Source organism: Coccidioides immitis (assembly GCF_000149335.2).
Source record: "Coccidioides immitis RS genomic scaffold supercont3.2, whole genome shotgun sequence".
Taxonomy (NCBI): Eukaryota; Fungi; Ascomycota; class Eurotiomycetes; order Onygenales; family Onygenaceae; genus Coccidioides; species Coccidioides immitis.
The window spans coordinates 1694735-1709859 of NW_004504309.1; the positions used below are offsets into that span (position 1 = coordinate 1694735).

A 15125-nucleotide genomic window follows, 5' to 3' on the forward strand; every position below is an offset into this window, starting at 1 on the left:
CAGCTCCCGGTTCTGGCCATCTCAATCACCCTTGACGAGGCGACAGGAGGCAGAGAGGGAAACCGAGTTGTTTTTTTTTTTTTTCGAATTCCTAGAAGGCTATCCAATTGTCTGATCTGGACGATTGTTTCAAGTTGGACTGAACCTTGGAATCCGTCAGCCAGGCGTTTCGTCCGTAACTAACTGGGCGAGTTAAGGTTCACGGCTCCAGCGCGAGAGTGTTGACTAAATCCGGAGCTTCTCAGCCACGACCGTTTGCTCAGCCATGTTCATCTGAATACACCTTTCAGCGACGATGATAACACTGCACGACGCTGGACTCGACTAAGATCCTCACTTTTATGAAATTCTACATAGAGACCATTGCGGAGACACCGCTTGTCAGAGGTCTCCCATTTGTTCCGGTAACAGATGGAGAGCAATGCGAGTGAATCCCCTTCCGCATCCTCCCCCAATGGTCTCAAGATCTTCACCAGGCCCAAGCGAAGCCGGACCACCCTGAACGAAATAGACCACCCATACGCGTCCGATCAAAGCTCGAGGACCCCCTCTCTCGACATCCGCCCCTCGACGAGCCATGGCAGCAGCGTGGCACCAACTGGGCTCGCGAAGTTCATCCCTGGAGCGAAGAGGCGACAGCGGAGGAAGACAAAGGGGGCCAATAATGAAAGTTTGATTGACTTGAATAGCGAGATTTCGGGGGAATCTCGAGTCTCTCTGCCGGCTCTAGAGGTAAATGGGGAACGTCACAGGCCGATTACCGACCCCAGCCCTCTCATGGATGACCCGGAGTTTGGAGCGTACGTTACAAGCTCAGTCTTCTCCTTTGATGCACCTATAACAAACTCTAGATGGCATTTACCATGGATTACTTTGTACTTCGCTGTCGGACATGCTTATTGTGGTGGATAGGGACTGACATACTGGTACTGCTCTTAGAGGTCCTCCTACCGCTCCACATAAACTACATGCCGATGGGCCTCGAACATCGCCGCTTATTACAGTATCCGACCCATCAATTCGTGAAGAACACCACGATACACAAGGCGGAAGTTCGGCTGCGAATTCTGAGACGGCCTCTGACAATTTGAACTTAGCCATACTGCGTTCGACCGCCGTTGGAGTCCCGGCGCATTCACCCACAAAAGAAAGTGTGGGTTCGTCGACAGGGCGGAAGCTGAGAAGTGCCTTCAACCCTCGTTCTCCGAATAGAAGCTCGAATACTAGCCCGGACCGGGAGTCTTCAAAATCGTCGGGAAGCAATGCCGGAAAGGGGTTTCTGGGCTCTGCGGTTAGGACGACAAGCTTTTCTTCAAAGAAAAACAAGAAGAGCCCAGAAGATATCCCGCCGCTGCCAGCTCCTCCTAAGCTTCCTGAAGATACTGTCTCTAAAAACAACCGACATTTACCTCCCCTCGACACGACGCCCAGCACGCCGCCTCTTGGCCATAAGCCTCTACCGGTCAAGACAACCGTCACTCCTCCAACTCCAACAAACCCCCGATTGCAGGAAAACAATGCCGAGCTTGTCCATTCTCCCGAGTCCATGACAAACCCTTCCTCACTCCCACCCAATGCTGTTCTCAGCCCCTCTGGAAATATGATATCTCACCGGCGTGTGCGATCAGCATCCGCGGCCCATCCTCCAAGTAAACTATCCAGCTCAATGACAATACCTTCAACACCTTCTATAGACGAAAAGAGTACAACCCCAGGCTCGCGGAATGGCCAGGGCAATTCTGCCGGGGGTGGTTTCTTTTCCTCGATGTTCTCCGCCGCGCAAAATGCAGCCTCAACTCTTTCCATTGGCTTGAATCAGGGACGAGCCCGTAACGCGTCGGATCCCGGGGAGGCTGAAAAGCAACCCACGCCAGACCAGCCCGAGAATAGGTCACGGTCGTCGTCAGTCCGTGATACCGAGGTTGAAGAGAAGAAAGAACAGGCGATAGATACCCTTGGCATGGGTAATTTGGATTTCAGCCACCTTGGGATAGACCCATCAGCGGGCAATCAGGTAACCACACCCGATGGTGTAGTTTTCACAAAGGCCGATCAGGGTCACCGTTCACGGGGAAGTACAGTGTCGGAGCGGGATGAGCTAGCAGCGAGGATAGAGGATCTGAGGGCTGCTCGAGCCGTATCGATGGCGTATGAGAAAACTCCTCATAGCGCAAGCTTCCCGGCTTCCATCGCTGAAGATAATCAACTAGATAGTCGTGCCAGTGCGCCATTTTCTGGTCTCGGTAAAGGAGGAAGTGGTGGTGAGCGCACGCCACCCACGGCGAGTATCGTTGATGGCGACATTTCTGAACGCGTTATGCGGAGTGGGAGTTTGCGAAGCCGTCGTGGTATTCGTAGGAAACGTGGATCTTCCGCGGCTACCTCCACGACCATTGGGACAATTGGGGCCGCGTTAGGTATGCCAGGAGCCCACTTAAGCACTCCTCGCTTAACAGGCTTTGCTGTGGCTAGCAAGAAGAGAAATCGAGACTTTCATCAACTGTTCAGGAGTGTCCCGGAAGATGACTATTTGATTGAAGACTACAGCTGCGCGCTTCAACGAGAAATCATCTTGGCTGGCCGGATCTACATATCAGAGGGTCATATTTGTTTCTCTAGCAATATTCTCGGCTGGGTTACTACATTGGTGATTGGATTCGACGAGATAGTGGCCATTGAAAAGGAGTCGACGGCTATGGTGTTTCCTAACGCTATTGCTATCCAAACCCTTCACGCGCGTCACATTTTTCGCAGCCTGCTCAGCAGGGACTCAACATATGATCTTATGGTAAACATCTGGAGAATCAACCATCCCACGCTCAAAAGTTCTGTCAATGGAGCACAGATTGAACAAGGAACCGGTGATAAGACCGAAAAGGCTGAACTTAGTGACGATGATAACGCTTCTATCTCCGACGGCGAAGAGGTTTATGATGAAGATGAAGAGGGTGGAGTGGCTGGCATCATGGAAAATGTTGACAGCTTGGCTACTAGTGACATTTCGGAGCCGAGAAAACGCGTGGCTCGAAAACCGTCGACAATGCTGGTATCTACGGGTATTTCATCCCAGGCAGTCTCCGTAGCGGCTGGTGATGAATCCAAAACTGGAACTAAGTCTGGGACTTCGACGGATGTGTCCGCGCAATTTCCCGGTCCGAAGACTCATGCGCCCACTGAATTCACGGACCCTTCCGGACGTTACGATAAAGTCGTCAAAGACGAAACAATTCCAGCCCCCTTGGGTCAAGTTTATTCTCTAGTATTCGGAGCAGCTTCTACTTCATTCATTTCGAAGTTCCTCGTTGAATACGAGAAAGTGCTGGATCTGCAGTTCGAAGGCGACAAGAAAGGTCTGACAGAAGAGAACAAAACCAGATCGTACACCTACATCAAACCCCTGAATTCGTCCATAGGCCCAAAACAGACGAAATGTATCAGTGTCGAGCAGTTGGACTTCTTTGATTTGGAGAAAGCCGTGCTAGTAACCCTTACAACCCAAACTCCAGATGTCCCGAACGGCAACGTGTTTTCCGTTAAGACGAAGTACCTCTTTACCTGGGCACCAGGAAATTCAACTCGTTTTCTCATGTCTTGTGTTGTGGAATGGACGGGGAGAAGTTGGATCAAAGGTATGTTTGGTAAACTATTGATATCAAGGTGGTACTAAATTCGTGATAGGACCTATTGAAAAAGGCGCTAATGACGGTCAACTCGGCTACGGGACTAATTTAATAAAAGCTCTCAAGGCCGGAATCGCTCCTAAGGCTCGCAAATTAACTCCTAAAGGTACTACTAAGAGTAAAATCAAACGCACGAAAACAACTACTTCTGAATTGGATGCGAGCAATGGCGGAGCCTACAAAGCCGATAGGGCCGGAGCTACCAGTTGGGGCCTGTTTGAACCATTCCGAGGTCCGCTTTCTCCAATCGTTGATATATTCAAACCGTTTTGGAGCTCCAATGTGGCTGCTGTACTCCTTTGCAGCCTTCTACTCATGATGTGGTTACGTACCCCACCGACTTCTTCCATAAGGCCACACGGCATTGCTCCCCACCATCTCTCTGTGCCTGAGAGACTACTTGCCTACGACGAATTGTGGGCTAAAGAAGAAAGCGATTTGTGGGATTGGTTAGAGGACCGTGTTGGGATGGACGGTTTGGCTATACCGGCAGCTGGTATAGAAAATGGCAATTCAAAACAGCGGCGCAAACGAGTTCACAAGGACGCAGAAGCTCGCCTGCGAGACGAAAGAATGTCAGAACGTGAGATTGTAGATGCTATTCGTGTGACGCAGAAACGGCTAGAGACTCTTCAACAAGTCATTGACAGACGGAAACTTGACCGACAGCGAGGCGAAAGTGAAGATCGTGCGGCTAAAAACTAAAGGCCATTAAAAGTTTGTGACCGCGGTCGTTTTTCACCGGCCAGTGACTCTTGTTGACATGGGACAACCATGTCTGTGTTGATATATTTCCCTGGAAGCGAGCCCTTACTCTTCTACCAAGATTGGTAGGAGTTTCGTTTTCTTTTCCTCTTCAAAAACAAGCATTCCCTTGAATTTTGTTTCTTTTCCATTTGTCCTCTTTACTTACGAGGCGTCTCGGGTAACAGAAGGCGTTCCAAGTCTACGTGAGCGTTTCCTTATTCTCTTCATCAGCTGTACGTATACGAAACGACATGCCAGCTGCATTTTCCAACTTTCATATGTTTCTACACCACCACGGGCTGTTTCCTTTCTGCTGCTCCTCCAAACAACCCTGGACCAAGTTGCTCCGTGTGACAGGTCCTTGATACTCTCGTTTGTGCGTCTTTCTATTAGTCACATGCTGACGCCATCTCCTTTTTGTACTCTATCCTTTGCCTTTGCCTTCTAGCGTGTTTCTCGTATATAAACTTGGCGGTATATAGTCTCTGCGGAAATTAGATTCATCGTGTTTGTGACTTTTCCATCATCTCGGTGGCTCATCCGCTCTTCCTAGCCGCTCTGTGTTACGTCAGCGCCCACTAGCTGGTCCTAAACATCCCCCATCACATCTGACGTCGCATTATATATATCGAAACCTTGACAGTTCAGTCACACGAGGAATGAAAACCAAATAGGATCATTCACGATGGTTTCTTTATCGGAAGTGCGAGCTGCGAATGCCCAGCTCGTCAAATGCTCACCGGGAGGAGTTTATGTCTTCGTCGGAGCAACGAGCGGAATCGGGGAGAATGCTTTGCGCAAGTTTGCCCGCCTTGCTGCAAAGCCGCGGGTGTATATTGTAGGGCGAAATCTCGTCGTGGGAGAGTCTCTTTTGCGAGACCTGCGCGAGTCCAACCCAGATGGCGAGTTTATCTTCATTCACAAGGACATCTCTCTTGTGAAGGATGCGGAAGACGTTTGCGCAGAGATCGCTAGCAAAGAAACCAGATTGGACTTGCTATTTCTATCAGCGGGTTATTTCCCCTGGGATGGTCGACAAGGTTGTTTTTGAGAGTTTTCTTCACGTCGTTCTAAACATTCTCTAGGCTCATGCTCTGACATAAACTCGACAGACACCGTTGAAGGGTTGGACGCCGCTATGGCTACCCGTTATTACACGCGGATCCTTCTGGCCAAACGTCTTGCCCCGCTTCTTGAAGCATCTCCAGCAGGAAGAGTTGTGAGCGTCCTTTACGCAACCGGTTCCACTCGTCTTGTGGAAACAGACTTGGGGCTCGAAAGCCCAGAAAATTACAGCATGATGAAGGCTGGAGTTGGAACGGCGACGATGAACTCTCTTGCACTGCACCATTTAGCTATATTACATCCTCGGGTTTCGTTCGTACATACCTACCCGGGCGTTGTTCGGACGAAAGGATGGGCGAACGGTGGTCGTAGTTTCGTTGGTCTGGTTGTGAAATATGTTCTAGCTCCGCTGACATGGCCTTTTGCGTTAAGCGTAGATGAAGCTGGAGACAGGGCTTTATATACCACTACCTCTGAGCAGAACAGAGTGGACGGGTCTGGTGCCAGTCAAGTAATTCTAGTCAACTGGAATAATGATACAGTCCAGCCCGATAGACTGACCAGGGAGTACATGACGAGCGAAATGCTTGGGAAGGTTTGGGACCACACAGAAGCAACTTGGAAATCGATTTTAGGAAAATAATACCGTTTGATTGCCATTATGATCTGGTGCCAGAGCCCGGTTGAATATCGAGACGTTCAGTGTTATTTGTCGTTGTGAACGCCTGCACAGATTATATAGTAGCACAAGTCAGTCATCATTGTATGATGAATGCTGCTATTTGGTTAATCATTTAGTTAACATAGAAAATGAATGGAATTTCTGTTTGATGTCGAGACCCATGCCCCTTTGTCGTGCTTGAGCCCTTGTTAGGAGAGGGCAACCATGTCCAATACTTAGTTGCATATCCCTTTTTTGCTGAAACTCGCAGCGATAATGTTTTCATACTGGATGCATTATCAATTCATTAACCAATGTAAATCTCATCCAAAACACACATATATACAGTCATAGATTAATCATTAGACATTTCAGCAAGCCAAAAAAGAGATTGAGGTCAATTTCCGTCGATTCAGCCTACACCGCCCGGCTCGACCCATCTCCACACTTTCCCCCGCACCCGTTAACCGCTTTGAGCACCTGGCTCGGAGTCCGGGCGTAGCTTGGTGGGACATCAAGCACCGGGTTCCTGTCAAAGAAGTTTCTGGGACGGAGCAATAAGGTCATAGGCTCAGCAGGCATGATTGGGAAGTCTTCGGGAGAGGGGAAGTGCGTGATGCCGAACGTATGCCAGAGAACGATATCAGTATTCTCAATGGATTCGTTTTCGGTTTCGGATATCCACATTGGAAGGCCGTGAGAAGGTTCGCCTGATGTTTGAGGAACGTGTCGGCCTGCTGGGTGGATTTGGTCGTCGCGGTCTAAGATCAAGGTTAGCCCTATATTAACAACAATCAAACAAAACTTGAGGGGTAGTCTGCTTACATTTGGTAACATGAACGGCATGTCTGGCAAACCCTGCACGTTTCCAAACCAGTCCTCCTTCCTTAGGAAGCAGAGGCGGGACTTCTCTGCTCACGAGCTTATAGCTGACAGGCTTCTTGCTGAAGGGGTTCAATTTATTCGTGTTAGCCATCTCCCACGTGCGGCTGGTAAAGCCATCATAGTCTGACATGGCTTCCTTGGGAGTCGTGAACTTCGTTTTCTTTGCGTAAAATGCGTTTCCATGCTTGTTAATTAGGCCTCCGACTTCGCCCGGGCCTCGAACCGCATCAACCTGGAAGACGGTATTGTTCGATCCGTCAATATTAGGATCAACACGGAGACAGAAAAGGTGCTGGTGGTTATGAGCGTTGACGCCCGGGTACACCTCAGTTCCCCAACCGTGTGTATCTTCATTAGGGTTCATAGCATAGGTGTTGAGAATACCGGTCAGCTTGATATCAAGCTGGACAGTTCCGTCCTGGTGGAAGATCCAGTAGACACAGTATTCGTAGTTGGCCGCGGTGAAAATATGAGAAATGATCAATTTACGGCCGCGAGTCACGATGACAGAATCATCACGGAAATCGGTATGCTTGAACAGGATTCCAGCGTCTTCCTCGTGGATACAGATCGCGTTCTTAATAATCGTGCTTGCACCGGCTGCGTTGACAAAAGCGGCATCCATATAATGGATGGCGCCCTTGCAGTCGCATCCGAGAGTCAAGCTATTGGTCATGTATCCGCCGCCGTATTCGCCTAAATCAAACGCGTGCTTGCGCTGATGTGGGTGTTCGGGATTTCCATATGGAACGACCATCTCGGCGAGTGAAAGTCGGTAAAAGACGGGGCGGACTGTACCTTTATCGTTATATGTGATGTTATTCAAGACAATACCTTCTCGATAGTTGAAACCAACGTGGATATTCCAATTTTGCCAATTGATGGTTCTGCCGTCAACTTTGAAAGAAACTCCTTCAGGCTGTGTAATGTTAATTGGCGTAACATCTTTGCGGTATCCGCCTTCCTTCTCAATAGCTTCAACATGGTAGTTGTTTGGAGGAGCTCTACTGATCGGTCTCCGAACGGGAGGAATGTCGATGTGAATGAACTCCTTGGTCTCTGCATTATAGATCGGGCAGAAGTCCAGTGGGAACGCATATTGGCAATCGTCGATGTTTGGGCGGTAGTACATTAGTGCTTGCTGTAAACGGACGTTGTTTCCAAAGCGTTCATCATATCCAATGGTCCAGGCTGCATAGATACGATCAGCTCCTCGCTTACGACGTTACAGATATGACGAGAGTGGCACTTACGATCACAATAGACTTTGTGCATATCCTCCCTTGGGATACCGAGGATCTCGCATTGTTCAATGATCTTGGGGTCTTTCCTCATCAAACCTTCGACAGCTTGCAGATCCTCCATCGTGATCAATGGCTGCACTCCGGGCGTGTGCTTCCACTGTACGACCTTCTTCTCTGTCAGGTCCACGACTCCATCGTAGATTTTGCCACCGGGAGCAATGACAACGGCATCAGCCATTCGATGCGGACGAGGGGCATTGTTTGGATCGGCCAGCCAGGCCATCATTTCCGCTTTCCGTGGCTCCCACAGCGTAATCGCGTTGAACCTGACGGAGCCATGTTCAGCACGAATGATTGCCACAGCAGCATCAATTTCCACCGTAGTGAGAGGGTCTAAGGGATGTGGAATGGGAGATGTCCCGTCCACTTGGAGGGATAGCTGCTTCAAACGATCTAATACCATTGTTAAGGGATGTGATTTGGAAACCAAACAGCACGGATGAAGATGGTCAACGAGTGCGATGAAAAGAAAAGAAATAAAGGGAAATGAAGGCAAGAGGGGGTTCGATCACAGCTATATGTAGCAGGACGGAATCCGTGAGGGGGTGTAGCTATACGCGCATAGTATAGGCAAAGCTTGAGCATGGACAGTGTCCCCGCAGAGCGGCAACCGGCAACCCATTAGAGCCCAGGCACAAGATCACAGCTAGGTACGAGTTCTAGGATAAGAGCGCAAAGCTCCTCATGCAGCTAAGCACTTTCAGGCCGTGTCATTGAGAGCAGTCCTGATTATCCGTATCACCAGCTTCCATCTCCGTTGTCGGTGATAGCGAGATGAGAAATTTTCGGATAGTCCCTCAGAACGGGACCTCTTACAGTGATCCATCATTGACTGGCCTTGCAACCCGTCGCGACCAATTCGCCCCGGGGTCTCTCTCTGGCCATCTCCGTCAATCTCGAGGGTGTCACAGCAGACGCTGGACATTGCTGGCACACGCCACCGACAACTCCGCTGTGATAGGGGATTGTTTTTCCTGATTCGGACTAGCGCCCCCTCCCTCGCAAAGAAGCTCTCTTATCGGTTCTGGAAATTAGATCCGACCAGGCCAGCTGTATCAGTGACACGACGCCACTCACGAAATTACGTTATGCCACATGTATCTGGTACTTTCCGGGTGTTTCTCTATCTCCCCCACTGGATGCCCTCGCGACGGGGAATCGGAGACACGGTGCAACGGATGAGCTGGCGGGGCGCGGACGTAAACGCCCTCGTGTCAGGGTCTGCCGTCGGTCTGTGCATGCCAGCCTCCAACAACACCGGCTATAGTTGACTGTTCAGGTCATTAAAGCCAGCGAGGGAGCGCAGCTAAGTTATAATATACGGTGATTTATGCTGTCACGAGTAACCGCAGAGTGTACTCTGGACGAAGTACGGAGAATTGCACGGCAAGTGACAAGCTCCAAATACCTTGAGGCTTGAAGCTCCCCCCACACTGCACCAGGATCCCCTCACACCGTTGTAGCCAGAAGCCAGCATCTCGCATCTCTCCCCACACACCCCTTTCCCCGCATCGGGATGCAAGGGTGAGACCGAGATGGGGAACTCTGATTTCATGAAAGATGCCGATCCCTTGTACACACATCCCCGGGGAACAATGTACGGCGGAAAACATATGTCAAATTTTTGACGAATATAGCTGAAGACTGGAAGAAATCGCAACCAAGAAAGAATATTTTAGCGCCGAGAAACACCACCGTGAATAGAGCACACCCGCGCCGAATGAATTGAGAACAACACTCGACTCAGCGCCAGGACGCACAGCACGCAAAAGTAAAAGAGAGGAAACAACTCCAAAAGCAAACTTTCCACACGAATACATGAAAAGAGCGCAATAAGATAGAATAGAGACAGAAGCAGCACACCCCCCCCCGCAACCGCAACCGCAACAACGTATACAAACCAGGGAAAGAAACCTGGTACCATGGACAGGAACAAAAAAAGAAGATCGAAGCGAATAAATAGCTACGGTTGCAATTGGCGCCTGCTCCAGCATGCTGGCATGAAAAATCAAGGAAGAAAGTATGAGACCCAATACCCGCTTCAAACGTTTCCTTCATTTAAATGCCATTCCCCAAAAATTGTTTATGTCCTTCCGAGCTGAAATGCCCCGAAAACGCCGCCGCCTCCACCAGGGGTCAAACTTGGATTCCCGCTGACGTGGGACTGTGGCGCTGGAGTCTGGTTGCTATTCGGCGCAGCATGACCGGTGTTTGGAGTGCTCGGAGTTGCCGTGTTCGAATAAACCATCGCCCCGTTCAGATTCGGAGTCTGCTGGGGTTGATTGCCCGTATGATAAGGCATAGCGGGAATCTGTCCGTTCAGACCCCATATTTGACCAGAGTATTTAGCTTGATCAATGGTCCCATTGAACACCAGTTGGCGCATCTTCCAGAATATTTCACCTGTTACAAGCGAGTCGGACCCTGCTTGATGTGCGATCCCTACCCGCTTAACGCCTAGTTCATCCGCGATATCCTGCAGCCCCGATTTCTGCCCAAGGTTGGCCAGTATTTGCACAGCGCCTTGAGTGAGGGGGGATCCATTCACCGATTGATTCCGGCTCGCATGCTTCATGAGAAATTTGATGTCATAAAGTGAAGGGAAGAATATAGAAAGGAGCTTGTGGAACTCCTCTTCGTCATCAGGAAGAGGCTTGCAGAGCATGATCTTCATTAGATAGCCAAAGTCATACCCAGAGTGGAACGAGATCCAGTGTACGTCATCCAGCAGAACCAGTCCGGAGGTCATCAGCAAAGCGCCAAATTCCAGCGGATCGATTCCATTCTTTTCGTGCATCGTGAAATCGATTCCGGCCTTTGCTAGCATGCTTGTAGACTCCTGTGCGTACATGTCATTCTCCAAAGAGAAATGGAAGTTGAACTGCCAGGTACATGGCGCCGGAACGAGATGATTGCCGTTCGCGTGTAGAGTGCCATTGGTAGGATACGCAGGCGGAACCTCGCCCTCTTCCGAAAATAGGGTAACCCCGAGCTGTATCATCTTCAATAGATCCACGTTACACCGTAGCGTCTGATAGTGGTAGTCTGCTTTTGTCGTAAAAGTGCCCATTGGCCGTGCAACGATTCCGGGAAATTCTGTGTCCTAGACAGTATAAAACATGGCTATAAGCACATTCACACCGGGAAAACCCTAGGCCTTCAGGTAAAAACTGTCCGCAATGCTTACCATGCTGATATATGGGTATTTCTCCACCAACGCACGAAGGGACTCCATTTCCTGCGCCAGGTTATGCTTCCATACATCCCTTATCCTCGATTTATCCGCCTTGCCATCCATAACCAACCGACCGTCATGCACCAGATGCGATTGCTGCTGCTGAGCTTGTTGCTGCTGCTGCTGCTGCTGTTGTTGCATCTGAGCACCACGCAGAAAACCCATCTGAGCAGCATGGCTCGCGAGGCCTGTCCCGCCTCCATCTGGGATACCACTTCCAGCGGCTCCGGTTGCAGGGAATCCAGTTACGGTCATTCCATTGGCGCCGGGGAGCGTAAACGGGTTAATATTAGAGCCAGAGGTGCCGAGGCCGAATCCTGGGTGCCCACCAAGTGAAGAGGGGGGTATTCCGGTGCTGGCGGTCTGGGGGTGTGCGCTATGATGCTGTTGGGACTGCTGTTGTTGCTGGAGGTGTGCTTGTTGAAGATGGGGAAATGGGCCTGCAATGCCCGACGGCCCGTATCGACCGGCAGGCGGTGGCATCGTGGTTATATGCTTCGAAACCTCGTAGAGCGCGGTGGGAATGCCGAAGTGGGATGGGGCATGAAGAAGTTTTAGCCAGAGAGAGACGGCAACAAGTAGAAATGGCAGCCAGCCAATGCCCAGAGATAAGATATAACGCGTTTGATGTAAAGTTGTTAAGTGTTCATATACTCTGAACAGCGATGGCAGTGAGTGGGAATCAGCTTCTTTGACAATTGAGATTGATGTTACTGCTTGCTCGCTGGCAGCTTGCGCCGGCGCCTCTCCCTTCGCCCCAAGCGCCCAATCGCGAGCTTAGCCAAATCGGGCCTAGCCTAGAAAGCGCCATCTCCAGAAACCTGCTTACCTCATCACCCGAAGCAACAACCTCGAGATCACGATTCACCTGGTGGATGCGCCAGCAGCCGTGCCAATTGTGGTGGAAGAGCCGCTACAAATTACTGCGTCGCTCTTCGAATATCATCAATTACATTCCATCTATTCCGACAATTTCCCTATCGTGTCCTCGTTGTCCCCACGCCAGCGACAATGGCTCCCCCAAACCCCACCGGGTTTGACATGAAGACTTTCAAAGCCGCAGCTAATCCGAAATCCATATGGGCCCAGAAGGATCCATGGAAGCGAAAGTAGGCACCATTCTCTTTATGTTCCGTCTTTACTGCATCCATGCTCGTTTTCCATGTACCTGCTGTCGGAACTATACATCTAACATCATCTGCAGCGAAGCATGGCGATACAGCGGCCCCTTCTCCCGGATGAACCGACTCAGAAACAGTTTCCCCGGTCTAGGAATAGCAACTGTTGCCTTTGCGATATATTGCGGGTACGAGTGGGCGTTTTTAAAGGATGACCACCACGGTGAAGGGCATCACTAGAGACTTCATTTGCTGTATGACCCGGGACTGTTGTGGATAGATTAGAAGTTGGCGCCGACGACGATCGGTTTTAAAAATGGGTGGGACATTTAAAATCCTATACGCATACGAGTTCGTTTGGATGGAATGATGGGGAAATCCTGGAAGTCCGATGCTAGGCATAAGCGTGGGGAAGGTCCCTATTTTCACATAGATTTTGAAGGCGCACTGACTATGTTTCCCATTCTCCTTCTGACATCTCTGTACATATTACGCCTTCCGTGCACACTACGATTGTTATAAAACAAGCTTCTTTGTTTCCAGATTCAAAAGGTGACTTTTGTCTTTCCGAGATAGCGGGCATCAATGCCGTGCATGCATTCTATTTAGTCACCCAAATTTTATGCTTCCAATTTTTACTCCTCAAAAACTAACGCAACTCCATCATCGCCAGCTGTTACTATTCTTTTCCCTCCTTGATCCCCATGCACGAATCCTAGAATGCCCCCGGATTGTTCGCCGTCCTCGTTCTCACTGATCCCCGCGTGACCTCTCCATTCTTTGAGAAGACCATATCCAGCTGCAGCAGTTCCACCACGGGTATCCCATCGTCGTACCACACCGTCCATGCCCACCGAAGTCAGTAACCACGGTCTACCCGACGTTGTGGATGCCGGGCCAGTAGGTCTCTGTGTTGAAGCTTCACCGTCGCGAACAAAGTCGACCTTAACAACCGCCGACTCTCCGTGAGCACCTCGAATATGACGTCTAATAGCGAATCGATGCGCCACATCAAACAGAACTATCGAGCCGTCCACGGAACCGGCAGCAAGTAAGTTAAGGGGAGGCGAGGAAAATGAGACGGTTTCGATACCATCGGATTGCGCTTGGAGAGACGCTAGAAGTGTCCCTGCGCCACCACCAGCCGAGGGAGCTGCTCCACCAGCTTTAGATTTCGATTTTTGTCTTGAAGTCTGATTGGAATCTGATGACACACGCGGAAGTCCGACAACTTTGATATGTCCTTCAGCCCCACCAACGACGGCAAATGTACCAGAAGGAGCTATAGCGACAGAGTATAATCCACCGTCAACGGCAAATCTCTGGTCTTGCGCTGTCAAACCCACCACAGTCTGTGTACCTGCAGATGAAGCGATGCCAGCAGCAGCGGCCGCACCAAAGACATCATACACATAGAAGCTTGCATCTTCCGAAACTGTAGCCAGTAGATTCCCGTCAGGCGACCACGCACCAGCAGTACAAGAAGCTGTATGCTGAAAAAACGACGCCAGCATATAAAGTGGCGCTTCTCGATCCTGCTTATCGACCCGATATACCCATACACTGCCGTCATTCGCGCCCAACGCTACCACATTCCGTTTCTCCTCGTTCTCGCTTTGCGACACGGGGCAGACCGCCAGCCAATTGATCTCTTCCACCTCTTGGACCTCTGCCAGGAATTCCCACGACTTTCCTGTTAACGAAGCGCTCGTATCCCTCCAGGCTCTCAGTTTCCCATCCAGCCCCGCCGTAAGCATGTACTCGCCTGCAGGTTCCGTAAAACAAACTGCATTTACAGAATCAGTATGCCCATCCAGCCGCAAAATTGGCTCAAGTGACTCTCTTTCCTTCCTAGGCTGCGGTGTCGTCTCATAGCTTGTGGGTAATAAAGGTCTATCATCCGTAGGCGTCGAATCGAACATGTATGCCGTATCATCACCAGAACCTGTAACCACGATGGACGTATGTACGGGGTGCTGCGCGATGCAGAAGATAGAGTCGGTGTGCTTGTCGAAGTGGGCAGTGGAATCGTTTTGGAGAGTTATTTCTAAATCCTCGTCTTCGTCGGAGGCGTCCTCCATGTGTTGATCTTCATCGGGGATGATTTCTTCGGCGGCGTCTGCGGCGTCAAGGAAGACGTCTTCGCCTTCCTCGTCACGGTGATGATCGCTTTCGCGCGGTTGCTCTGGCATTGTGAATCGCGATGTATAAGATAAGGTAGGCGGGAATCCGGGAGAGAAATTTTGGACGAGGAGGGGCAGTGCGGGGTGGGGAAGTTGAATAGATATCCCAAAAATTCGGTCTCAAAGCAGAGACTACTGCTCTGTAAAATGGAGCTGACTGTAATTGACACTCATTAAACCTGCAGGTTATGCCACTATATAGTAAAATCTCTGGATGCTGATCGATGAATGTAGAAAGTTGGATTAT

The 15125-nt window shown here is 50.2% G+C and overlaps 6 protein-coding genes across 6 annotated transcripts; 3 read left to right on the forward strand and 3 right to left on the reverse strand.

Moving 5' to 3' along the window:
• Nucleotides 1-24: 24 nt before the first annotated feature.
• On the forward strand, nt 25-4941 carry CIMG_06105 (GRAM domain-containing protein). Its single transcript, XM_001242208.2, has 3 exons — nt 25-800; nt 940-3629; nt 3679-4941. Exons 1-3 carry the CDS (start codon nt 412-414, stop codon nt 4383-4385), a joined length of 3786 nt encoding a protein of 1261 aa, XP_001242209.1. The 5' UTR covers nt 25-411; the 3' UTR covers nt 4386-4941.
• Nucleotides 4942-5069: 128 nt separating this feature from the next.
• On the forward strand, nt 5070-6331 carry CIMG_06107 (uncharacterized protein). Its single transcript, XM_001242210.2, has 2 exons — nt 5070-5467; nt 5540-6331. The coding sequence occupies exons 1-2, from the start codon at nt 5113-5115 to the stop codon at nt 6133-6135; spliced, it is 951 nt and encodes a 316-aa protein (XP_001242211.1). The 5' UTR covers nt 5070-5112; the 3' UTR covers nt 6136-6331.
• A 104-nt stretch (nt 6332-6435) lies between these two features.
• Nucleotides 6436-9193, reverse strand: CIMG_06108 (peroxisomal copper amine oxidase). Its single transcript, XM_001242211.2, has 3 exons — nt 8292-9193; nt 6979-8229; nt 6436-6914 (listed from the first exon to the last, which is right to left on the reverse strand). The coding sequence occupies exons 1-3, from the start codon at nt 8743-8745 to the stop codon at nt 6571-6573; spliced, it is 2049 nt and encodes a 682-aa protein (XP_001242212.1). The 5' UTR covers nt 8746-9193; the 3' UTR covers nt 6436-6570.
• Nucleotides 9194-9938: 745 nt separating this feature from the next.
• Nucleotides 9939-12060, reverse strand: CIMG_06109 (CCR4-NOT transcription complex subunit 7; the record flags this gene model as incomplete). Its single annotated transcript, XM_001242212.2, has 2 exons — nt 9939-11445; nt 11530-12060. The coding sequence occupies 2 exons, from the start codon at nt 12058-12060 to the stop codon at nt 10426-10428; spliced, it is 1551 nt and encodes a 516-aa protein (XP_001242213.1). The 3' UTR covers nt 9939-10425.
• A 375-nt stretch (nt 12061-12435) lies between these two features.
• On the forward strand, nt 12436-13248 carry CIMG_06110 (NADH-ubiquinone oxidoreductase B12 subunit). The gene is made up of 2 exons (XM_001242213.2): nt 12436-12686; nt 12782-13248. Exons 1-2 carry the CDS (start codon nt 12589-12591, stop codon nt 12933-12935), a joined length of 252 nt encoding a protein of 83 aa, XP_001242214.1. The 5' UTR covers nt 12436-12588; the 3' UTR covers nt 12936-13248.
• Nucleotides 13249-13272: 24 nt separating this feature from the next.
• CIMG_06111 (60S ribosome biogenesis protein Sqt1) lies at nt 13273-15090 on the reverse strand. The gene has a single exon (XM_001242214.2). It carries the CDS (start codon nt 14885-14887, stop codon nt 13331-13333), a length of 1557 nt encoding a protein of 518 aa, XP_001242215.1. The 5' UTR covers nt 14888-15090; the 3' UTR covers nt 13273-13330.
• Nucleotides 15091-15125: the final 35 nt, after the last annotated feature.